This window comes from Aptenodytes forsteri, unplaced genomic scaffold (assembly GCF_000699145.1).
Source record: "Aptenodytes forsteri isolate BGI_AS27 unplaced genomic scaffold, ASM69914v1 Scaffold479, whole genome shotgun sequence".
NCBI classification, from domain to species: domain Eukaryota; kingdom Metazoa; phylum Chordata; class Aves; order Sphenisciformes; family Spheniscidae; genus Aptenodytes; species Aptenodytes forsteri.
In genome coordinates, this window is record NW_008794627.1 from 934,796 (window position 1) to 959,892 (window position 25,097).

Below are 25,097 nucleotides of genomic sequence, written 5' to 3' on the forward strand. Positions count from 1 at the left end.
GAAGTGGTTGAGTCACCATCCCTGGACGTATTTAAAAGACGTGTAGATGAGACGCTTAGGGACATGGTTTAGTGGGCATGGTGGTGTTGGGTTGACGGTTGGACTCGATGATCTTAGAAGTCTTTTCCAACCTTAATGATTCTATGATTCTATGATTAGATCCATATCGCATTAACCCTCTGATGGCTGGTATCACGTAATTGGGGAATATTTTATGGGCATGTGTCTCAGCACCAAATTCTCAACATAAAAATAAAACATAAAATGCATTGCACAGAAGGTAACCATATTCATAAATGGCATATGAAGAAATATGCTAAAAGTTCATTTCTATGTAATAAAACCTGCCACAAAGCATGTTAATGGCAATGGCTAAATCCTGGGGCAGCCCTCAACCCCTAAAATAGTGCACAGATTTTAAACACTTGATTTTGCAAACTTAATACTATTCTAGTCAGACAGTTACAAGCATTGATGGGTAATTTCCTAGATCTTAAGAGAAAGTAAAATTTCCATTATAAGGCACCACCTTGGCAACAAGATTCCTACGTGAGACTTACTAAAAGGACTGACTAGAGGAAGGAGGGGCAAAAAAAAATTCTCAGCAGAATGTCGTCCCGTCAGAAAGAGTGGATTTGACAGAAATTGAGTATCTTGGGTTTCTTCTTCCTAAGGAACTTAATGATTTTATCTACATGTTCAATGGGAAAAAAGAAACCCCTAAACCCACGACATCTCTCTCTCTGTCTCATTCTTAGAAATGTTTTAACTACTTAGGCTGAACAACAAAAATCATAGATCAAATGGCTAAATTCTGGCAAAGCTGTTATCAGTTAAAAAGCCATCTCTCATATCAGAAACTGACTAGCAACAGTACAAAAAAGTGGTGTTATCAAGCCACTCACAAGAACCTCTGTTCCCCATTCTTTCAAATTCTCTCTAAGGACTTGTCACAAAAACATCCAACTTCCCCCTTGTTCATTAAAAAAAACCGAGTACAGCATTATGATGATCAACCAGGCATCAACACATTTACTCTTTTTAAAGTTTTCAAACTCACAAGGATGTTTAAACTATTATCAGTGTAAAGATTTCAAGATCAGAATAAATAACTTGCATGGTACCGAGGTACCAAAATACCTCCCATTGCTTTGAATGGAATTACAGAGTGATTCAGCAAATACTTAACTTTAAACACACAAACTGCATGAACTCACTGGAACGTAACCCTGAGCCCAAGTGCTTTTCTGAATAGGTATGCATTAAGCATAGATTTAAAGATAAGGATGCAATTACCCTGTGCTATTACTTAACAAACAAATAAGGTGCAGGAACCACATAAAAAAGAATATAATAATTTACTCATTCAGATAGTACTCAAATTTAATCTCACCCCAGTGAAGTTAGAAACCTTCCTCATAGACCCATGCGGTTATTTAATTAATCTCATCATTGTTCAAAGGTATGTTCAGAAGAGCTTTTCATCTTCAGAAGATAAACATATCCACATCACTTCCCAAAACATCAAATAGCAATTCCATAACAAGTGCTTTGCTAGGTCAGACTGAAGCAGAATGTTCCTTTGTGATCAGCATACCTTAAATATTACAATTATTTCTCTGAAGACAAATATTGCTTTAAACGGGTCCTGCAAATCAGGCAAATCTTCTGCCTGCAGATGTTCTACCTCCTGAAGCCAGGCCTCAATGCTATCCAGAGGGGAGGGCAACATCTGGTCCAGCTTCACTTTCCATTCATTAATCTTAAAAAGGAAAACAAGTGATTAAATTTCTCACCATTATTTTCTTCCCCATCCCCAAGATACTAACATATGCTCCGTAAGCTGATGTCATCTCAGCAAAAAAAACCACCTGTCACCATTCAGAAAAGGAGCTTCCAGTGAAGTCAGCTGCAAATCAGCTATGTTTACCTGAGACCCAGATTTGCTCCCCAGCCTGTAATCTCTAACAAATCTGGCAGTTACTATCCTTGGCTGGTGACCGTCTCAAGGCCCAGCAACAGGGAAATTTATAGTAAATTAGTTGCAAAATAGAGGGGAACCAGAGATGCTCTGGACAGCTTTCCATCATGGGGCTGATAGGGGAACATCTCTTCTGTAAAGAGCAATTACCAGCAAGGCCCAACACATCCCACTTGCAGCAGAGGGAGACAACACAGCCAACCTCATTGCAAAGCACTGACCAGCCAGATCTCACTATATCACCATCCGTGCCGTGGGAAATATATTAACACATTTTTCCCAGCTGCATCATTATCTGAGCCGTAATTCTGTCCCAAAAGAACCTTTTAAGCATAAATAGGCCAAAAACTTTGATCAGAAGAGTGCTTAAAGATAACAGACGCAGGCCATTTTTCGCAGACATCTCAGTTCTGAGGCTCAGGAGGCAGAAGGGTAATACAGTCACCTTCTGCCTCCTCTTGGGCACTGTACACCACCCAGTTTGTCAGGACTTCAGGTTCAGGGTCAATACCTCTTTTATCGATCCAAATAAAGTATCACCTCCCCACTTTTCCCTGTGCGAGTTCCTGGGGTAGACTTAGGCTTCTTCATCAAACACGCTCACACTGGTAACGAAGTGAGCTAGAAATGCCTCTGACCTGAGAGATCAGTTTATCCCACTCTTCTCTCATCTGCCTCTGGCCTTCACTCAGCTCAGCTACACTTCTTTTTGATGACAACACAGGCAGAAAGGGTTTCTTTCCTTGGTTAAATGCTTCCATAAATGACATCATTTCCTAGGGATAAAAAGGAAGAGTAATTCATAGAAGAAGTCTTCAGATGGAAGCTCATGGAGCCAAGTACTGCCTTTGAACACATTGGTATGACTTCCATTAACTTCAAAGGGTGTGATGCACGGAAAAGCAAGATAGCAGGAAAGAGGCATAGTTGTCTCCAGGCAGTATTTGGGTCCCAAATTACAGGTGCCTTCACTAGCAAAATCTGTATTTAATATAATGTCAGTGCAGTCAGGACATGGTTCTCCCCTCCCACCAAGAGAAAGGGAAAATTCCTCCCCTCACAGTCCCCCATGGACCATTTTATTACAAACTCTGGCTACAATATAAACCAAAGGAAATTCTACTTCAGGCACAATCTATAGCCAACATTTCAACTACTCCTCTACAACATTAGTTGGGTAAAACAAGCTGTTGTTATTACTACACAAATGGCAAAGGTGACCCTGCAAAGGGCCTATGTGCTTGACTCTTGTCCAAGTCTTCAACTATGTCAATTAATTAAAAGACACTACTTTACTCTCTCCAAAATACCTTGCTCTGCTCAGAAACCAAGAAGCATATATCTGTTTCCCAAGAGAAAGAATTTCGTCCTATCCTTCCCTCAATCATTTGAGGGCATTTACCAAATTCATTGTCAGATTTCCAACTCTTGTTTAAAAGTTTATTTAACACTTCAGTTTAGGCAATGAAGATGTAAAGCTATGTTTCTCGGACTATTTTTAATATTTCTTTTTGCAAAAGCAGTTAATTATGAAATGCAACTTACTTTGTACTTCTGGTAATATGTTTCATTCTCTGTGTCGATCAGCAACTTTGCTAACTTCTTCTCCTGTGCAGCCAACCAGCTCATGGCCTCTCTTACTTTTTCCTGGTAATTACAGCAGAAAATTTTATTTTTCCATTTTGCAAGCCTTGTTTTTAATTTACATTGTGCCATAAAACAACACATATTGAGCATATGATAAACCCCTTTCAAAGCTATTGAAAAACAAATAATAATTCCTGGGGACTCTAATGAGTTTTGGGTCAGGCACTAGTATAGAGCAAGGCCAAAGTTTTAAACCTGGCACCTGGATATAGGAAGGCATCTTAAAAAAAGAGCATGATTGCAGTCCTACTGAAAGGAGATTATCAGTATGGAGATATGTGACTAATCAATTAATAAATAAACTCTCATAGGAGAGTATAGAGAACAGAAAACTTGGTTTTCCAACCAGTACGGTCTGTAAGTGACAAATTCTGTCACTTCCATGCAAGCCATTAAATTTAAAGCTGGGTTGTTCTGCACATTTGCAAATCTGTCTGCCTCTACCCCAATATTCACATACAGACTTCAGAGCACACATGAAGACAACCAGGATTGAAAATGTCCTCTGTAATAGTTAAATGAAGAAACAAGACAACCTGCACAGCAATTCCACCTGTATCATCAAAAATCTAGCACATTGAGTCTTGAGGACCACACAGGAGCATCACAACTGAAGCCAATTCAGCCCTGTCAGTAGCTGAATCAGAGGATCTACTGTCTAACTGTTACTGAGTCAGGTTATAAACTGGGCAAAGAAAGTACTGACATTCTTGGCATCCATGATGCACGTTCATTTAAAAACGCCTCAGTGATAAACCACATGACGTACCTGCATGTCTTCTTCAGACTCAAGCAAATTCCTGGAGTATTGCAAAAACTGAGCCACATAAGTCATGATTGATTTTTCATCCGGATTCATAATGTCAACATCTACAAGAGCCAATACACCATTTATTTACATAATTATGCAGCCTTCTAGGCCTGATCACATAATTACATGCTATACTGCAGTTATTAAAACAAATTACCATAAACATGTTTATTTTGCAGCAGCTCAGTTAACATACCATTGGCAGAAATTAATATGTAATGAACATCTTTTTCCTTGAGAATATTTTAATATAACATGATTAACTAATGAAAAAGTTTCTCCCATGAACGGGAAAGTTTCATATCCTTTCTTCTGCATATTGTTCCTGCATTTGCTGCCAATTCAAAAATCCTACAAATCCTAAGTACAGTCGGTGTTACAAAGTAAAGAACCTCAGGTTTGATCATTTCAGTAAAGATCAATGTTCCATTTCAAACTTAAGCACGGTCTTACTTTTTCCTGTATTACAAGTCAACACATATAGGATTAATCTCACTCCTGATAACAAAGATAAAAAAAAAGCAGATCATTTACCTTCAGGTTCAAGAAGCCGTGGAATATTCAGCTCCAGTTCTGCAATTCTGAAAGCCTCTTTCAGGTTTTCTTTATTGCTTCTAGCTTTTGCCTTCTCCAAATCAACTAGACCTGGTTGTAAGGTTTGGATGATGGCTAAAAAAGGCAGTCCACTTCGCCAGCTTGACTTGAAATCAGTCACATTGATAGAGCCGTGCCTATCCCAAAAATTATTAGAAACAAAATGTTATAGCCTGTTTCCTCAGATGTCCTAAGTACAAATTTAGGAATACAATATAAATTCAGTAAAATTGAGTATGAACCAAATCCAAGGAGTTATAGAGAACCTTGCCACTGAACTTCTGCAGAAGCTGGGTCAGACAACAATACAGCCAGTACTATCAATTGCTACAATTATGTATTTTTATACTATTTTTGCAGAATGACTCAATGTTTTTATCTTATGTTACATTCTGAAGATAAAGCCTTGCTGATCCAATATCCTTTCTGAACATCACCTTTGCGTTCAATATCTATGCATTCTATGGGATGGAAAAACAACAAGCAAAGCACTGAAGAACATGTAGGTATTTGTCTGTAAGGGCACAGAGTACTGGAATCATGTCTGGCATTTTAGAAAATCCAGACCTTAAAAGTGATCTATTACTGCAGGAAAAATATTTCTTTTTCTCTTATTTAGCTTAGTGTCTTTAAAACATTTTCTATTAAGCGGTGCCTGGACAGTGCTGTGCGGTGCCCAGCTCTGCAAGCCACAGTGAATTCTGGGACAACTTTCCAGAAACAGCCGTATATTATGCATATGTTATGGCATGGAAAAGATGTGGGGTTTCAGGTGATCAAATTTAGTTACAAAACAATGGGCCAGGATTTACAAGATTTGTTCTTTTACCAAAAACTATAGGATTCACTGATAACAAAATCATTCAACGTAATAATCACAGTTCAGAAAGGATGCTACAAAACAGACAGCAATATTGCTGAAAAAGAAAAACAAGCAAAAGAAAGAGGATGATTAAATGGAGAGCAAGCTGGTTTTTTACATGCCAATCAATCTCGTCCTGATAAAACTACAGCTAAAAGAGAAACTTCAGTGCCTGAAAACATTCTCCCAGCAGAAAGTGTCTGATGTGCTGATGAAGGCCTTTATCTCCCACTAACAACGTGGAATATTAGTAGGATGTTATTAGCACATAAAGCAACCAAAGAGCTGGAGAGAAAAGGGCTGACGTTATTGTAAAACATATTTGAAATGTCTTGGAGTGAAGTAGCCCTTGAAGAAAATGTAAAGCCTGCCCCTTGCAAGAAATATCTGTATCTGCTCTAGATTGTGCGCTGTGAATACTCCCACTGAAATCAACAGAGCTATCTGTACCTCAAACATAAGCAAATGTCTTGTTAGAATTGGGGGACTAGGACCTCTAGGACTAGGGTCCTTCTTGGGGATCATGCAGTGTTTTGACAGAAAAACCTGAGATGTGGGAATCCTAGAAATCCTACGTTTTCCATTTTAAAAAAAAATTAATTATTGAAACTTTGTTAACCAGTGCCAGCCATGAGGATTAAAACTAGCAAATCATGTAAACATTCCACTAGACTTATCACACAGAAGCCCCTAAAAGAGAAAAGCCAAACAATTCAGTATATATTGTGGTATTTTATTAGTAGGATTAGCTTCACGTTATTATATTTAAAGGGCTCATGTCAAAACATTTAGGGCCTGATTGATGCTAAAAGTACTGGTAACAACATCTGAAATCTAAAGGATTTTTTGCTAAGCTGTCACTACGTAATGTTAAAAAAAACAGGGGAAAATATCACCACATTTAGAGGAAAGCAGTAAATACAATGTGTAACATACTATTTATAAGTCTTGGATGGAACTTACAGTGAACACTGTTCTTTTGCCCACAACAGAAGAGCCTTTGTAGCAGAGATCTTCCACCGTTCCTTAATTTTAGCACTTTTTTTAGCTGATCGGCTTGCCTTTGGAGAGCAGTCAACAGCACTTGAACAATCAAGTGAAGGCTGATTGTAAGTACAAGCAAGTGTCCTGGCAAGTTCTTCAATCTATCAGAGATGATGGGAGAGTTAATCAGGCTTCAGTGAAAAACTACCAAGATATCAATGGCAGAAAACCACAGAGAATTAGAAAGGACTCAATCACAGCTGTAATAGTAGTTCCCTGCCCCCAAAGATCAGATCAGGTTTTTTTATCTGTTCAACCTGAACTATTTCATGCTGAATTCCCATCTTTAGGTGATTTTTTGGCAGGAAATATTCACCCAAAGACTTCCATGTTATACTGTGGGTACCAGCAATGGCAACAAGGGACCTCCTCACTCAATGTGCTTTTCTACTCCTCCTACCAGTGAAGGCAGCCTGTGGCAGCTGTGTTTTCTGCTGTCAACACTGTCATGTATTAGGCATGCTCAGAGTTTGCCTGCTCACTCAGGGTGCAGGAAAACCTACTCAATAGACCTCAGAGATCTACATTTCACTAGAGAAGCCTGGTTTAGGTAAAAAGATAATGCATAGGCTATGGGCAGCACAAGAATCTTCAGCACCAAAGTACCTTTACCAAGAAAAATGTGGGCTACAATACTGTTAAATAACTTTGCTTAGTGCACTCCTGAGCCCCAGTCACCAGTTCACCCCCAGTGCACCTATGTTAATTCACTGCTGGGCTCCATCAGTGATGTTTGGCTCCATCATCCTCTACAGTCCTGCAACATGATTAAAGCAAGGCCCCGTGCTTTCAAACCTCCCCATAACCTCATGCCACGCAAGATGCATGCTCAGTATCTTGTGTAAGAAACATCACTATGACAGCCTTCATGTTATTTCAGGCACCTGGTACTGAAAAAAATAATAGCAAGAATTACACATTGCGAGCACAGCCAACACTGAAGAGGGGGGCTGCCTCTGAGGGAGATGGATGTGAGCCACTTTGCACTACTTGCTCTATTTAGAGCTTAATCATTACAGGCCTTAGACAAATAGGCAAAGTTTAGCCTATTTTCTAAGTGGTTACTTTAAAAAAATCTCAATATCTTTCCTTCCTACCATTTGCAGCTAGATACTGTTCATCAAGCTGTAATGCCATCATTGCATTGGTGAAGCAGCTCTGAGACACAGGAAAGACACACTGGTGCGTCTCCTCCCCGAGCCGTCACTTCCAGATGTCAGAAAATAATCTTCTGCTTTGTACTAATTCATCTTGTTTGGAAACCATGTAAGTCAACACATTTTTAGGCTTTTTCCCTCTACTAAAACTCCCTTACATCGCTGAAATACTTACATGAAAATGAAATATAATTGTCCAAATTAGGCCAAGCACAATGGAAGGTTTTCCTTCAATAATGTCAGCAACATGAATATTTATCAGCTTGATCTAGGGGGAAAAAAAAAGGATCATTGTTAACAAAGAAAATGTTCCACCAGCTAAACTGGCTTTAGTTGTGAATTTTGAAGTTAATACTCACTGATCTGCTCTTTAAAAATGCCAAAGCATTTTCTATGTTGCTTCTGCACTGGAAGGTATTAAATCCTTTTTCCCGTGGCTGTGAAGCAAAAAGAACAGGTTACATCCTCAGTTGCAAAAATTAATTGTATTTTATATTTTGATAAGGGAAGTCCTGCAAAGATTCACAAATTACTTTGGATCAACTTATTTCAGCGTGTTTCAGTGTCATTGGTGTAAGAATAAGTTACTTGCAAATAGCTCTATGATTCCAGCGGGATCATTCATATGGTTACAATTAAGTATATCCAGAAATCTTTGCTGGATTTGACAAAGGATTGAGGTAATATTTTTATTACTCTGTCTTACCAGATGTTGACCTGAAAGCACTTCCAACAGATCCAAAAGCAAATGTCCTTGCTGTATATCTGTATACAGGTCTGAGATTACAGAAGGAGGTGTATGCTGCAAAATAAATTTCAGTGCTTGTCACGCCATCTTTTGTCATTTTGAATTCAACACTCTGCAGAACATCACAGATTACTCTGTTGTTAAAAAATGTTTAGCATCCTTTATTTTTCTAATAAGCTGAAATATAAATCCTGCCTCTTAATCAGCCATATCCTGCTTCTTCTAACCCACTGTTATGTTTGTCTCTTATTCGCCCTTGCCCTGCCTCTGAGTTTTACAAGGGTTATTTTAGGCCTCATTTTCCAGTATTTATACTTTTTAAGGAGGTATGTGGCAAAAGACCCCAAAACTTTAAAAAAGAGAAAGTTAAGAGAAGCAGTTAATTCATATTTTGACTTCTTAATCAAGGTACCCTGAGTACAAATTTGACTATAGGGCTGAATAACTAAACCCTCACTCTTTTCACCCACTTGTGGACAACACAAACCTACCATGAGCTCAGCAGCTTCTGCTCAAGGAGGGACCGAAACAGGATTCTTTTTGTATCTGAGCAAGTCAAAGCCCCAGCATATGCTGCATGAGTTGCTTTGTGAAAGCTTAAAGAGCACCTACGCTACTTACGTAGTTTGTCTTAATACTTACCAGTCACTCAGATCACCCCATTAAACTCATGTTCTTGGATTGCATAATAGAATAATACTTACCTGAACACAGTAAAACTCATCATAAATACAGAACCTCATAAAACCCTGAGACGTGCCACAATCCAGCACAAGTATGTTTTACCACATCAGCAAGAAAGATACTGTCATCTACTCAACAAACCGCCTCTTACAAATGTCCCTGGACAAACACTGATACAATGCTGTTACACCTTTTAAACAAATGCTTTCCAGGGGCTACTTTTTCCAGCCAGTGCCTAAAAATCTTGTGCTAATTTTGTTTATTCCTAAAAATTTTAATCTCCATACAGCACATATGAATCAAAAAGGCAAAAGGCATATCTTTCCTAAAGAATCCCCTTCTTACCTTTGCCAATATTGAATTTATCCAGCTCGTGAAGGTTTTCTTCTGTGTAAACTCTCGCTGCACTGAGAAAAAAAAAAGAAAAAAACAGTTAATGGAAAAAGTTATCTGGTTTTATTTCTCTTTCTCAAAAAGAAACATGGCATCCATCTCAAGCTAAGGTCCGTTCTTCCAGGTATTAAGATACAATTTAATATTAGTTTTTCTCAACTCTAATTTTAGTGCTGACATTTTCTTGCTTGCAGAGATGATACTGCAAGGACCTCTGCAACCATCAAACATACTTCTACTGGATGCAGAAAAGAGCAATTAATGAAGCTTTTCTCAAAAGCTCAGCAATTGCAAACAGCAGTGTGAACACATCATCCTACAGAGCAATACGTCTAGAATAACTCCATCCATTCCTAAATGTTCCTTGAAAGACTCAGCAGTCATCAGTACAAGATCCATCTTGAAATTTGGAAAAATCTGTGCATGGGCTTGGGTGACAAGACCAGGATGGAGGCTGGGGTTAGGCGATAAATGCAAATCTGCAGGTGAAGCCATACAACGGGATGTCTAGGCTAACTGAAGGGCTGGGGAGAGTTATTAAGCTGTCATTGGGGAATACACCCTCTAACAGCATCCTTTTCAGTGCTGGGCCCTCCCTGGGGAATGCAGACCATTAATCTGGCCAAACAGGGGCACACGGGGTCTTAAAATAGGAGGGAGAAAGTAGGAAATGCTTGAACTCGTGCCCAGGTAAAAAATGGTGAAATGGGACTCAAAACGTGACCCGGTCACGCAGAAATACAGCTCTTCACCCAGGTCCTGCAGGCTGGTATGCAGTGATAAACTACCAGTGGTTGTGAAGGGAGACAGGAAATTGTTTAAGCCCGTGTTTCAAAAATCAGGATATTTAAACCATTTCTCACATCAGAGTAGAGATCAAGAGAGGAGAAATCCTTTCTCCATGGCTTGTGGGTAGCAGAAATGAAGAAAAGTCTAGTTCCCCCAAAAGGTGAAGCAGAGCGTGAGCAGCAGAGGCAGACCAGACCCCAGCCCCATCCCTGGTCATGGCCAGAGGATCATGCGACTTCCCAGCCCACGCTCCCTCCCAAAAAACCACCCCATTCCCAAGACACACCACCACCAAAACCATACATCCTTGCTGGACATCTGTCTGAGGTAACAGCAGGAGGTGTTGGCACCTGAGATTACGGCCTTTCAGGCCTCACTGCTGCACAGGCGCTGCTGCCAACGGCCATCCCAACAGCTCGTGGGAGCAGGCATGAACACAAACTCCTTTTTCTCTCCCTTTCCACATCAGCTTTGACTGCAAGCATTGGGGTTGGCTTCCCAAAACACAGGCCAAAAAGCAGTACCCCCCCGCAAGGGGCTGCCTGGAGCTGTGGAAGGACGGTCATCCCCGCCCTCTTCCCCATTTGAATAAAACCCCAAAAGGCCGCACTGATTTTTAATAGCCCAGACATTACAAAGCAGGTCAAGTAGACTATTAACTGAGGGAGGGCAAGATGATACAGTTAGGAGAGTTGATGTTTTGGTCACCCAAACCACCATCTTCGGCCTGCGCCAGCCACACGGCTGTCCCAGCCCTTCCCTCTGAGGGCTGAGGCAGATGCCAGCCCCTCTGTACATGGCTACGGGCAGCCACCCCAGGGGTCGGCCTGCAATGCTCCTGCCTCTCGTGCAGCTCGCCTCTCATCCCAGGCAGCAGGAAGGCAAAGACTGAGAGGCAGAAGAGGTACAAAGCGGAGAGAAAGCGCAAGGCCCTCTCCCCGCTGTGCCGAGTGGCAGAAGGGGCTGCTTTGAGCAGCCAGGAGCAGAGGATGGAGCTGTGGGCACTGGGGTCATGGTGACACAGAGGCTCGGCGCTCCTGCATATGGGGACGCAGATGGGGTGGGATGCTGGCCCACCGCCCTGCTGGGAGGATAGGAGAGGACAGTGCATGTCATGCACCACGGCCCCGGTGCAGGTCCCTGAGGAGCAGTGGGTGGTACGGCAGTGTGCATGGCCTAGGCCTGGAGGGAGATGGTGGGCAAGGCAGCTGTGGGGTTACTCGCTGCCCACTTCCCAGCTGGGGTAAATGCTCCTGCCGCATGGGAGAGGCAGCAGGAGACTCTGACCAGGCCATCAGCTTGCAAGAAGAAACAAATCTGAGAGATGGGGTGGGAGGGGACGATCTCTTCTGCCTCTGAAAGCATGCTCTTGCGCAAAAGATTAACGTGAAGGCAAGTTTGATATCATAAGGCAAGGGGCAAGACTACTCAGCAATAGCTATGTATGTTTTTGTAGGCTGGGCAGGGTAAAAGATACCAAAAGTATCAAGCCCTTGGGGGAAACAAAAAAATCTTGACTGCTCTGCCCATGAAAATGAAAATGCCACTCGGAGGAAAATGTCCCACACTTTATTACGCCCTGGTAATCTGGCAAACACAAACCCCAGTCCTGGGTGGCTTTTCATCATCCAAGACGGCCTGAAGGGCTTGCTGCGCCAAGCTTCATCAGCTCACGAAGCGGAGCAAGCCGCAGTCTCCTGCTCCTAACCCCACCACCTGTCCACAAACCTCCTGCTTCACCGGGCGGGTGAGCGGCGAGAAAAACATTCACGCATTACGTGCGTCAAGGGCTGTTTTGCATCCTGTAGCTAACACATCTTTCAACAGTCCTCCTCTAATCTGCAATACTATGATCCTGTCGGAGCACCAAACAGTCGATTTCCCCTGCTTGCTGGATTGTTTTATGCTTCTTTTTAAATATCACAGAGATCATGATGAACACTAAGATAAGGGCTGACTTAAAGACACAGACAGAAATGCAATCTCAAAATTCTGTTTTGTTTGGAAAACAGAAAATAAGTGCAAACTTGCCACACAGACCAATTAACATCACAACACTCACAAGGAGGACATAAATAGCATGGAGATATTTGCTTCATGTTAGCACAGGACCCAACCACACCCTTTGGTTGAATACCCATGTGGGAGCCATTCCAATTACCTAATGAGTGATTATTGAGTAGCTGTGCTCAATTTTATCAGGCAGGCAAGGCTGGTATTGCTGGCATTTGAAAAGGGAGGGAAAGCAAATATTAACTACTCTACTTGACGCCAGTGACTCTTCCAGCTGTAGCTCTTGCCAAACACATGCTACTGATTTGGAGAACTTGCTTTTGGGGTTGGTTACAGAAAGATGGTTAGGATGAGGACATTTGGTCTTGTTTTGGTTGAATCTCTCCATATTAACGTGCAGAAGCATTATGCAATGTGGGCCAGATACTGCAAGTGTTGATGCACGTGGGCAGCTCTCAGTCAAATGTCTCACCTGGCGAAAGTACAAGGTGGTTATTTCACTGCACACATCTAAGCACACCTTACACCCTCCCCAAGCTACAGCAACTGCCTAGTGCAACCCACCGGGCTGCCTTCCAAGCAGCCGCAGCCTCAGCTGCAGTGTGGCTTATTTTCCTACCCAAATAAATAATAATTTAAAAAAAACTCACTGTGAATCAATAACAAAACTCCATGCCTGCCAATATCTCCCTAGATTGTAGTGCAGCAGTCACTCTGCTTCCATCCAGGCCATACAACACACAGCTCAGTACAGATGTGCTTCTGGCACCGTGGCAGGCAGTCGTATTTCAATTTTCAGGCCTAATGTGTTTTCCGTCCCAGCTCCCCCCCCCACTCTACTGCTCAGAGGTGCTAATGATTTAATCAAGCTCTTAAATTCTTCTCTCTACCACGTGGTTAATTAATACGGATTTTTATTTTTATGAGGATGAATGGATTCTTTGTTAGGCCTTTTTATAGGACTCTAAGTGACCTTGGTTTTCTCTTGCCCTAGTTTTCAAAATGTCACTGACCCAGAATAAAAAAGCTATCAGAAAAAACGGATCATTTTCTTTACTTTGGGCCAAAACTCACCGAGCCAAAAAGTGGATCTGAGAGAACAAAATAAGAACCTGCTAATCTGAAAACACCCAAAATCTATCACATTTCACTGTGTGTTTTAAAGCTAATCTTCAGAACAACTCTTTAGGGAGGAATAACACAGAGAAGCAGCGTGTCACATAGGCTAGCCGAAAATCAATACACACTGCTGGACAATGACTGTTTTATCCAGTAATGAGCTATCAACAAGTGCTACAAACCAGACTAATCATTAAGGGCTGGAGCATGGGGACACGGCAGGGACCACGGTGGTGCTGAACTCTCCCAGGAGGAAGAGGAGGGGAGGGCAGGAGCGCCGCCAGCCATGGTTTTACTCTCAGCCTTCCTTTAACGGCTATACAGAAAAGCCAGACTTAAAATTAATCTCCTCTCTTCTGTTGCCTTTCGTGCCTCCCTTCCCAAGGTCGGAGACAGCAGCTCACAGGAAAGCACTGTCTCCTCCCTCAGCAGGGAGCTGGGGGAAGCAAACCGCGGCAGAGCAGATGTTCCTTATCTGTCCGCACTCATCAAACAACGTCACCAAACAGCAAAGAGGTTTTCTTCTATCACGAGGACCGGTGCATCACTGCCAGTGAACCATTTACAACTGTGTGGTTTTTTTCTTTTTTAAAAATTTTTTTTTAAACAATTATTTGAAATTAATGAGCACAAGCCTGTCTGTCATCTTCCCATCTCTCTTTTGCCAGAAGGAATTATTTCTTGTGTATGATATTTTTATATCTTCCTTTCACCATTCAGGTCAGCTGAGGCAATGTCTACAGTAGGAAGCAGTGCAGCTCAACAGGAACAGATCAGCAGATCAAAAGAGCTGGTGTTCAGGGTGTAGCGTACCCACCATGTGTGTAGGGAAGAAAGGTTGTGTTGGACTAGCTGTAGCCTGAATGCCCACAGACAGCCATGGTACCTTCTTGGAGCATTTATTTCTGTTTCATTCAAAATAACCATTTCCATATGCCCTGATGGCTCAGCAAAATGAACCAAAGTGTGGTCAGCAGGGATAACTGGGAGACCTCCTTCCAGACAGCACTGCTGATATGAACTAATACACCAAGCAGGTATGTGCTGTAAATGATAGAAACTACCAAAAGAACCGCTAAGTCCTTGCCAACCCAGGGAGAGGGTGAGAAATTCACCCCTGGGCCCTTTATATAGTCCCTTCCCTTCCACCCAGTAACAGAGTTTCACTTTCTGCAGACAGGAAAGCTGGGGAAAAGAGTTATTTCCAGCATTTATGTTCAGCAACATGGTGTTAAGCAATTAAAAACAAACACAGTATTTTTTGTTAAGATTAAGATGTTTATCCGAAGCCCAATGAAGGTGATGAAAATATTTCTACAGGAATGGGTCTTTTCAAATCTAAATATCGTATAAATATTAACTAATTAACTACTACCATGTCTGTGCAGCAAGCGGGAACTTTCCTTTCTACACTATTCCCTTCAGCCTCCTTTTCCTTTTGAAAGCAAATTATCCAATTTACCAGAAGTGCTGCTAACTCAGGAAGCGTGTTCACACTGAGTTTTGCCCTCCCAGCTTTCTCAAACACTTTTGCTCTTCTCATTGCCAGGATCCTGGAGCAGCTCTAAATCACCACTGTCTTTACTGCCACAACAGCCCATGAAGTGAGGCACTGCAGTAGTTGGGGGCATCGCCAGAGGTTGCAGGTTAAATTCTTAAGGGTACCAAGTCACATCATTTAGTTATCAACGTACTTTTAGAGATAAGGATTTAAGTGGCTTTTCTAACATTTTAAAGAAAATCCACAGTGAAGCAGGGATTTGAACATAAGTGGCCTTCAGTGCCCTATACAGGTGCCTCAGAAGCCATCCACTCCTCAGGCATTTTAATGCCAGTTTTTAACCAGTTATGCACCTGATAATGCCTTTAACAAATTGAAATTTATCTAGCAGGGAACACTTTTATACAACTATACAATCTATTTTTTCATTAGGCATGCGAAACAGACAAAAATACCCATGACTGATTTTTTTTTAGGCAGTCTCATGTGTCGGTTGCCTCGCCAGTGCCATCAGCCCCATCACATGCCATGAAGCCGCGTAGTTACAGGAATTGCAGACCAGCTCCTCACCCGGGCAGCAGGCAGCATAAACAGGGCATAAATTTCAGTGCAGCTCCTATGAGAGCTTTTCGATTTGTAAAAGTCACCCCTGAAAAATCATAATAAACATTTCATGGACTTTTTTTTGATCATTCTGGTTAAAGAAAAAAAAGCATAGCTGTAATAACATACTGGCCCCAACAGATGAGGCATACAGCTAGAACAACAAAAAAAAAAAGCTGGGTAAGAATGAGTAGTCTACCTGACCTCTGGATGAATTAAGCAGGTCTTGGAGAGATATCCTCCTTTACTCGGAGATGAGTGCGATCTACTACAAGCTGCACAACAAAACCTATCCGTACATATCACTGTATTTTCAGTTTCACTTGAAGAGAAATCATTCATAAAGTTAGACATAACTGCATGAAAATAGCATAATTCATTTATATCATTAAACACTCTTCAAAAACAGTTTTAGCAGCCACTTTATTTTATGATCATCCTTTGGGTTACAGTAATAAACAGTAACATGCACAGGGATTAATAAGCAGAGCCAAAAATTAGGACCCGTACAGTTAATTAAACATTGAAAAAGTAAGTATATGCCCGAAACTCTGAGAGCTAAAACACACTCTCTTGTGTCTGAATTAGCTCAGCAAGCATGGAAAGAAAAGGGAAAACAGAGTTCTGCACAGGCTTGGTGGGAAACACCACACGTAGGGTCTGTTTGCTGTCCTAGGGAAGAAAGTGGAAGGATTTGTGCATGGGAGGGAAAGTGGTGGTTGGATACTATCACAGGTAAACAGATTTACATCCCGAAAGCAAAAAATATTCCCACTCCAGAGCGCCACAAACCCTGTTCAGTTTCTGCTGTAGCCACCCATCCGCAAGTGGTTGCACATTCCCCTTGCTGCAATCCCGCACTCAGGCTCATCAGCAAAGAGCAGTCATATCTCCAACAGTTCTTAAAACATTGCCATGAAGCCCTTCTCTTACCAAAGGAGGGGACACGCCACCTCATTTCAGGTAGCTGAAAACAATTTTGGACCCCGACTGTGCCTCTTCCATTTACAGAAGGCCGAGCACCAGGCTGGACCCCTCTATGGGGCCAGCCGGTAATGCAACGCTGGGAGGGAAGCTATGGGAGGAGGAGACATAGGACAGGGCTCCCGCGTTATTCCTCCCACGCTCATTGCCAGCCAAGCCCCGAGCTCCTGCCTGCTCCCTCTGTAGCTGCAGCAAAAGTGACTTCAGGTTTCAAAGATGGTCCGCACGCCGCAACAGAGCATTTCCCTGGCAAACATCCTCTGTTCACCACACTGTTTGCAGCCTGCCTGGCAGGAGAAACCCTTCCCTTAAATATTTCCCCATAGGATATATCCATAATAGGTCCAGCTCCAGCTTTTCACCTGCACTTTTAGGTGGCTGTGCAAGGACACAAAACAGCTTTGCAGCTGCTGTAAGTTGTGCTGCATCAGAAAACTGGGAGGAAGCGAAGAGGTGCTGGAGGAAAGGGCACAGATAATGTTAATCTTAATCTGATTTAATTTTATTATAACATCTAGGAAAGAGGGAAGGAAAAAAGAACAGAAAAGAAGGAGCCCAAGTCGTGACATCATGCAATTTCATAGCAATTTCAATTTTCTTGGCAGGGAGGGAGGGTGGTAACTATTACTCTCTTGTTTGTGGAGATCAGCTTGAAAACCGGAGAAGGTTAAAGAGCAATATATAAATCTGACAAGATACATATACAAAGCTTTATATTCTTGCAGCTTTTTACTTCAGCCTCATGACTTTGTGACTAGCTTCATCATTTGAAAATGTTTGGAGATGGGAACATTAGAAACCATATTGCTTACATTTCTTTACTTATTTGTTTCATGTTTTTCAAGCTTCATTAAATGTTCTTAAAATATTCAGCTGAAAAGAAAGATGCACCAAAAACCAAGTTACATTTTTACCTATTTTCCAGTGACTGACTTTACTGCATCTTCTAGGCCGAACGCTATTAAGGAAAGTGAATGTTCATCCTTGAACACCCTTCTAACTAGAAACCCACTAACAGAAATTCTGCTAAAGCAGGTTTTTACAATATTAAGCCACTGGCATTGATTTAATAGGATTTCTATAATAATTAGAGCTACTAAGTAGTAACCTCTTCACTAATTATTTTAAGGAGGTTGTTCTTCTTCTCTTTCCTTCTTTTTCTTCCAAAAAGTGCCGTCTTCCTCACAGAAGACTGTGACTTAAATCACAGTCAAACAGACCTAAAATAAGTGTTTGGTTTTACACATCGTAGGGAAGGGGGGGAAAAAAAAAAGCTAACCATTTCGTTACATTTTTTAGGCATATAACTTCACAAAGTTTTATGACCAAACCGATTGGCACATTAAGTTGATCTTGTCCTAATTAACCAGACTAGACAAGTGCTCTATCACCACTGGATGCCTTTCAGGAAAAATAGAAGACTGGATCACAAAGAATTTAAATGTTGAAAAAAATATGAGCAATCCAGACTAGATCTCACTCCTACTTTTTTCTCCTGCGCCAACTATTTATGCGTATCTCCTGTTATGCTGTGTATTATACAACGCTGGACATACTCTTTGAAGCTATACCTTAACAATTTGAAAAGCAGATCATAACCAGTTTTACATCCACCTTTAGTCACCCATAAAGTAAGCTGCTTTTCTAATACTTATAAGCAGCCATTCCTTGAATCTGAGATTTCTCTAAAACTTCTCCAGGTGAACCTGAAGATTTAAAGTAATCAAAGTCTCTGGCTGCTTTGCAAATCTCATCCCAAGATTCCTATTATTGAAAAAACCCTTTTCCTTGAGTGATCCTATTATTTTTATTTCACCTTTGCTACCACAGATCTGCAGGTAGAGTTACTAATGGTTTCTATATGTCATGTCAAGGAATGTATCATCAGTGCTTCATCACAGCTGTCTCGCCATTTGCTTGTGTGACCCAGAGCAGATGCTGCAGCGTCACAGCTCCATATGCAGGACGCGTCTGTACCATTTGTTTCATCTTTAATCATTACAAAAATTGCTTATGTCACTTCTAAGGGACGTCTCTGGATGTTTTACAACAGTCAAGCACATACAGCATGGCCCCAAGTTTGCAGTGTGTTCATTTCAGCATAATCTAGGAGCTCAAATTATTACAGCAAAGAAATATAGTAATTTTAATTTTAATAAGCAGGGCTTTTCCACTGAGATATTGACCAAAAAACCCTACTGGTACTCGACACATAAACACCAGTCTGACTTTTCAGAAAATAGTGTGAGTATTATTTCAAAATAAAACCCTATTCTAAAACCGCATGTAACTTTATGTCAGTACCCTCTGCCTTAAAGCTAGATAGTGTTTTCCAAACCTGTTTCATGACAATGGCCATCTCACTCTTTCTACCGAAGGCCGAGTTTGACTGGCACAACAAATGTGTGTCAGACAAGCTGCACTTGGTGCAACAGTCAGACTAGCTCCTGAAAATGTAATACTGAAGCAAAATGGAAGAAAATTCACCATTAAAGACGTTTGGCTTTAGATCACTGCTAACACTCACTCATCGAAATACATGGCTTCAATGACAAAATTAGTGCAAATATGGATTGTAAAAGTGACTTGGCAGAACATTCTTTTGCACTATCTGTTTTAAAGATATTTTCTCTCCACTAAGCACCACAGTAATTTCATCACAAGTGAGCTAAAAGGAAATAGCTCTGTGGAAACACAGTCCATCCGTCCTAGAATAACCAGGCTCTAAACACATCAGAAACGGGCTTTCCAGCAGTGCTAGTCCTGCTGCCTGGACTAGCCTGCTTGATAGCTACTGTGAATGTTTTCATGAACACGTTTAGAGGAAAGATCAACCTTCCCAGGAAATTCTTATAGAAGAAAATTCAACATGTGATTAAGGAAAACCCAGAAAGCCTATGTGAGAGGACAGCTCTGATGCACTGATTATCAATTAAGTGTCCAGGAGCTGCCATTAAAATGGAACAATTAAAAATCAGTCAGCGAGTGCTTCCTTAACAAGTTATAACTCATTGCAAGTAAGGATGAAAGACTCTGACCTGTAAGAAATTTCTTTAGAAGCCACAAAAATTTTCTACTTGTTTTGGCCACAAGCTATCTTTCTACACACGCAGGGGATATAGCAGTAAGAACAGAAAAACAAATAAAACAGTACTGTAGTTAATAGCCTCATTAAGACAGCTTAATGCAACCACCTAATTGCTAGCAAATTGAAAACAAGGAAACTAATGAAATGGCATAACTGTTTTCATGCTGGCGGTTCTCTTGAAAACAGTTTACAGTAACGTATTCTGAGTAACAAAGCATAAGAACCAGTGAGCACATCTGAACCAAAAAAGGCAACAGCTCTGAAAATACCACGAGAAAGTACTATGAGAGCTGTTATCTTTCATTTCACTGCTGAAGTGTCTCTCATGAAATACAGAAACATCGACAAAGAAGCACAGACATGAACTAACTACACTGATCATAACGTTAGTTTTAACAGGTTTCTCGGAATTTCCTTCAACTTGTGCACAGTCACAATTTTTACCAAAAATCTACATTAAAAAGGCACAAAAAACTACAGTAACTTACCTTGCAGCGATAGATAGAGATCATCTATTTCGGAGGAAGCCTGCTCCTCTGTTGAGGGAGATGACTGCTTTGATGCCATATTAAATCCTATGGCGATTCTTTAATCAGTTTCCAAACTGAAATTATAAAAAAAAGGAAGAAAATCAGTACAGTTTTACATAAAAATTGATGATATCAAAGATGCCCAAGTGTGTAGCACTGAGACGTGTTTTATCAAAGACGCCCAAGTGTGTAGCACTGAGACGTGTTTTGTTTTGGGTTTTCTTCCCTTGGTAGGCTGTTTCCTTAGCTCTTACAGAATAAAGCAAATGTTCCTACTGCGTGAATCCAAGTTTTGGTCCCTTGACTCTTTTCTAACGGTGGCCAGCAGTACTCTACAACACAAACCATGGGTCCCAGTGTGTCTTGCCATGAAAAGAAAAGCACTAGGATTAGGAAAATTCAAACACAGTTGCTTTCTTTGAGAAAGCCAGGTTGACAAAGGCACGCAGTGCCTTCTGCAGATTTATTGCTGCCAAACCTCAAAGGTTTTCTTTAAATCTTTGTACTTTTCAGGTATCTCTTCCCATCCAGATAATTGTTGCAGAATGGAAACAGTTTAGGCAGAATCTGCAAAGATTAAGATGAAATGAAAAAGCAGTGGTTCTCATATGAGAATAATCACAACTGCTGTTTCTGTCTGGTACTTTTGTTACTCCTCATCCCCCATGAAGGAGTTTCTTTTTCCATCTCCTCCATTTTCCTCTCCCTGGATACCTCCCCTATCTCTAACGCAACTTTAGTGAACGATATGCTGTAACTTTCTTAAAAGACTAACACTGTTTCTGGTATTGCAGTAGCTATATTGTTCAATCTGTCACTGTAGGAAAAACTGAATACTTAGATACAGACTCATTTTTATCAAGAACTTAGAAGTTAAACATTCAAAAAGAAATAAAGCTGAAAATTAAATAAGGGCTCACCTTAAACAAGCTTTGTTTCCTAAATAACTGTAACCTTTTCATCAGGAATACTAGGATTTACACACCATATATTAATAACTCATCCACCAAGTATATGTCAAAATAGGGGGCGTGAATAGATGAGTAAGGAAATACAACATTAAAGAACGCCAAAGAAATTTTTACATTCATTCCCTTGTGCATACTAATCACGAGGCAGCCTTTGTTTACTCTACTATATACTATTTTTCCTTGCTCCCTGTCTCACTCACTGCACAGAAAGGACAAACATGCGTTTAATGAGGAGCTATTCAATATTTTGTTTTCCTCACTCTGAATAATGTGTGTCCTTGTGCTTTACCCAAGAGCTGCTCTGATGACAGGATTATTAAGTTCCTCACAAGATTTTCTATGGCACTCATCACCCTGGCATCTGAACGCTTCACAAACATCAATCAATTCACATTTACAGCACCTACGTGAGATCAGAGGTTATTGCTCACATTCAGAATCACAGAATGGTTTGGGTTGGAAGGGACTTTTGAGGATCATCTAGTCCAACCCGCTCGCCATGGGTCATCATTTTACCGATGACAAGCAAAGGCACAGAGAGAATAAAGGGGAAAAAGTTACTAATTTGACTGGTTTTCCAGAGAAATAGATATCACTTCATATGGCTGGAGCACTGATTCCAACTACTGCAGTGAGTATGCAGCATTTCTGCAAGTCACCAACAACTTACAACTAAAACTCAAGGCACTAGATTCAAGAAAGGGGAGTTCTAGCTGGGGCAGGTAAAGATGAGACCTATCTAGATAATCAGAGAAAAGGAAAAAAATATTTTACAAGAGTTTGGCTTGCTTAACCTAGCAAAAAGAGGAGGAAAAGGACTAAATTGATCTTTGGCAGGCACAAGAACAAGATGATATAAATAAGCCATACCTTGAGGTTAGGATGGAAATCAGAAGATTTCTAAATAGTCAAGAAAGCCAAAAGGATGCTGGGTTGCATCAACAAGGGCATCACCAGCAGAGATAAAGAAGTCATTATCCCACTCTACTTAGCACTTGTCAGGCTGCACCTGGAATACTGTGTTCAGTTTTGGTCTCCGCTATACAAAAAAGATGTAGACAGTCTGGAGAGGGTCCAGAGCAGGGCCACAAAGATGATCAAAGGACTGGGAAGCCTGCCATATGAGGAAAGGCTGAGAGAACTGGGTTTGTTCAGCCTTGAGAAAAGAAGGCTTAGGCGAGACCTTATCACCATGTTCCAGTATTTAAAGAGTGGCTACAAAGAAGACGGAGACTCCCTTTTTGCAAGGAGTCACATGGAAAAGATGAGGGGTAATGGGTACAAGTTACTCCTGGGGAGATTCCGATTGGACACAAGAGGAAAATTTTTCACAATGAGAACAATCAGCCATTGGAATAATCTCCCCAGGGAAGTGGTGGATTCCCCAACATTGGGCACTTTTAAGATTCGGCTGGACAGGGTGCTGGGCCATCTTGTCTAGACCGTGCTTTTGCCAAGAAAGGGTGGAACCTGATGATCTTGAGGTCCCTTCCAAGCTGGTATTCTATGATTCTGTGATAAACATTGGGTTCTAACAAAGCCTCCCCATACAGGCAAGTGGCACAAAGGTTTTATGTGATTTTAAGATTGGAATTGTTCAGAAATAGACAACATAAAGTGGTTGCCTTTATTAAAGGGACACTTGGACTCCCAACCCTGGAGAACTCTCAGAAGTCCTCTGTTCTTGAGCTAGAAGTATGAGTCTCAAGTCAGACAACCAAATAAAAACCACACAGTTAGCTGCCACTGATAAAAATTGGGGTTTAAGTGCCAGTGCTAGCATCTTGCAGGAACTGAGCAAGGGCAAGGGCTGAGCAAGAATCCAGTTCTCCCAGCAGCGCTGCCTATGCCCAAGGCGATGCAATCTTCCCTGGGAAACGCCTTCCTTTTTCTCTCAAGATCAAGCAATACAAAACCAAAGTCTAAAAATGCAAAATGTCAGGTGGTCTTAATATCTTTTGGGTATCACTGTATGTCTTGAATTTGATTTTGCGATCACCACCTTGAAGGCTACTAAGTTAGCAACAAGACCCAAATGGGGAGTATGTAAGCAAAATCCAAACCACATCATCCGATCTGTTGCTTTTTGCTCACAGGACACAGGGACAGTTAGCTGCATTCCCTCCACCTTGAATTTTCCCGTGGCCAAGTGTAGGCCTTCAGAGATATTTAAGAAATAGTAAATCCTGGGCAACAGTGAATCCACGAGTGAAATCAATGAGCCTGCCTGAATTTAGACCTAAGGTTATAACTCAGATTGGGTGTCCATGTAAAGGAAAAGGGATAGGACTAGAAGCACACATGTAGACACCCACCATTGCCACATCAGCACAACCTACAAGCAAGACATCCCCAAAACTATGTACGTATGTACGTTCCTGTGGTTCTGGGGCATGCACTCAACATTAGTGGCAATGCATGCTCTTTTTTCTCTTTAACACAAGTTTATTCTCATTTTTTTCATTTTATTTTAAACTAAACACTATTTAAGCATTTTCTTTTAAAGGCACAAAAGCAGCACAAAATCCCCAAACGGTGAAAACATACATACATATCTGTTTGACTTTAATGCATCCAAATTTGAGATGGTGACATAGGCGGAGCCAAGTCACGTTCACCTAACTTGCACGATGCTAAAGTCATTGGGAGCATAGTCCAGGGAAAGGGAACGGGATTTGGCATTAAAATTCCTCTATTATAACAGGAAAATATGCAAGAGCCATGAACAGCATTGATGGAACTTTCATAAACAAAACAAAATGCATTTTTAACCTTTCTGTTACCGTTCCTCCTCTGTGCCCATCCCTTGCCAGCTACAGCAACCACACAGTACATTGTATCTCCTTTTTTGTGCTTGTACTGCACTTCATGTGATGGGACCCCAATCTCAGTTCAGATCTCTAAGCATGAAAGGAGCTGAAGTTAATAAAACTTTCAGGATTTTAAAGCAGAAAGTATGTTAAGCTTTAAAGCATTAATTAACTTTAATTAAGTTACTTAATTTATTAATTAATTAACTTAAATTATGGCACATGATCACAGAACAGGTATAAATGAAAAAAAGCATATGCTCCTATTTTCTTCCAAGGTCAAATTAAGGCCTCCTTCCCAAAAGGATGTGACTTCTTAAAGTTGGTTGGGTTTTTTTTGACACACAGAAACCCTCTCAACAAATCCTCAGTGCAGGTTATAAAAATGCACAGCTAATAGAATCATAGAATCATAGAATGGTTTGGGTTGGAAGGGACCTCTAAAGGTCATCTAGTCCACCCCCCCTGCCGTGGGCAGGGACAGCTTCAACTAGATCAGGTTGCTCAGAGCCCCGTCCAGCCTGACCTGGAATGTTTCCAGGGATGGGGCATCCACCACCTCTCTGGGCAACCTGGGCCAGCGTCTCACCACCCTCAGCGTAAAACATTTCTTCCTCATATTTAGTCTGAATCTGCCCTCCTTTAGTTTAAAAGTCATTCCCCCTTGTCCTGTCGCTACAGGCCCTGATAAAACATCCCTTATAAACACATGATGTTGTAGCAGGTCTTTCTGTACAGTTCACTGCCACTCTCTTGCGGCTAATCCTT

General features: G+C 41.2%; 1 protein-coding gene across 1 annotated transcript in view; it reads right to left on the minus strand.

Moving 5' to 3' along the window:
* Positions 1-25,097, minus strand: part of SYNE2 (spectrin repeat containing nuclear envelope protein 2) — a 200,260-nt gene that overhangs the window by 164,827 nt on the left and 10,336 nt on the right. Inside the window, exons 2-12 of the mRNA XM_009273371.2 lie at positions 20,507-20,622; positions 9,874-9,935; positions 8,803-8,898; positions 8,456-8,533; positions 8,272-8,364; positions 6,859-7,040; positions 4,974-5,170; positions 4,398-4,498; positions 3,527-3,628; positions 2,620-2,757; positions 1,598-1,762 (exon numbers count right to left, since the gene is read on the minus strand). Of these exons, the coding sequence (XP_009271646.1) occupies positions 1,598-1,762; positions 2,620-2,757; positions 3,527-3,628; positions 4,398-4,498; positions 4,974-5,170; positions 6,859-7,040; positions 8,272-8,364; positions 8,456-8,533; positions 8,803-8,898; positions 9,874-9,935; positions 20,507-20,585 (1,293 nt within the window). The 5' untranslated portion in view covers positions 20,586-20,622. The remainder of the gene's footprint in view (positions 1-1,597; positions 1,763-2,619; positions 2,758-3,526; positions 3,629-4,397; positions 4,499-4,973; positions 5,171-6,858; positions 7,041-8,271; positions 8,365-8,455; positions 8,534-8,802; positions 8,899-9,873; positions 9,936-20,506; positions 20,623-25,097) is intronic.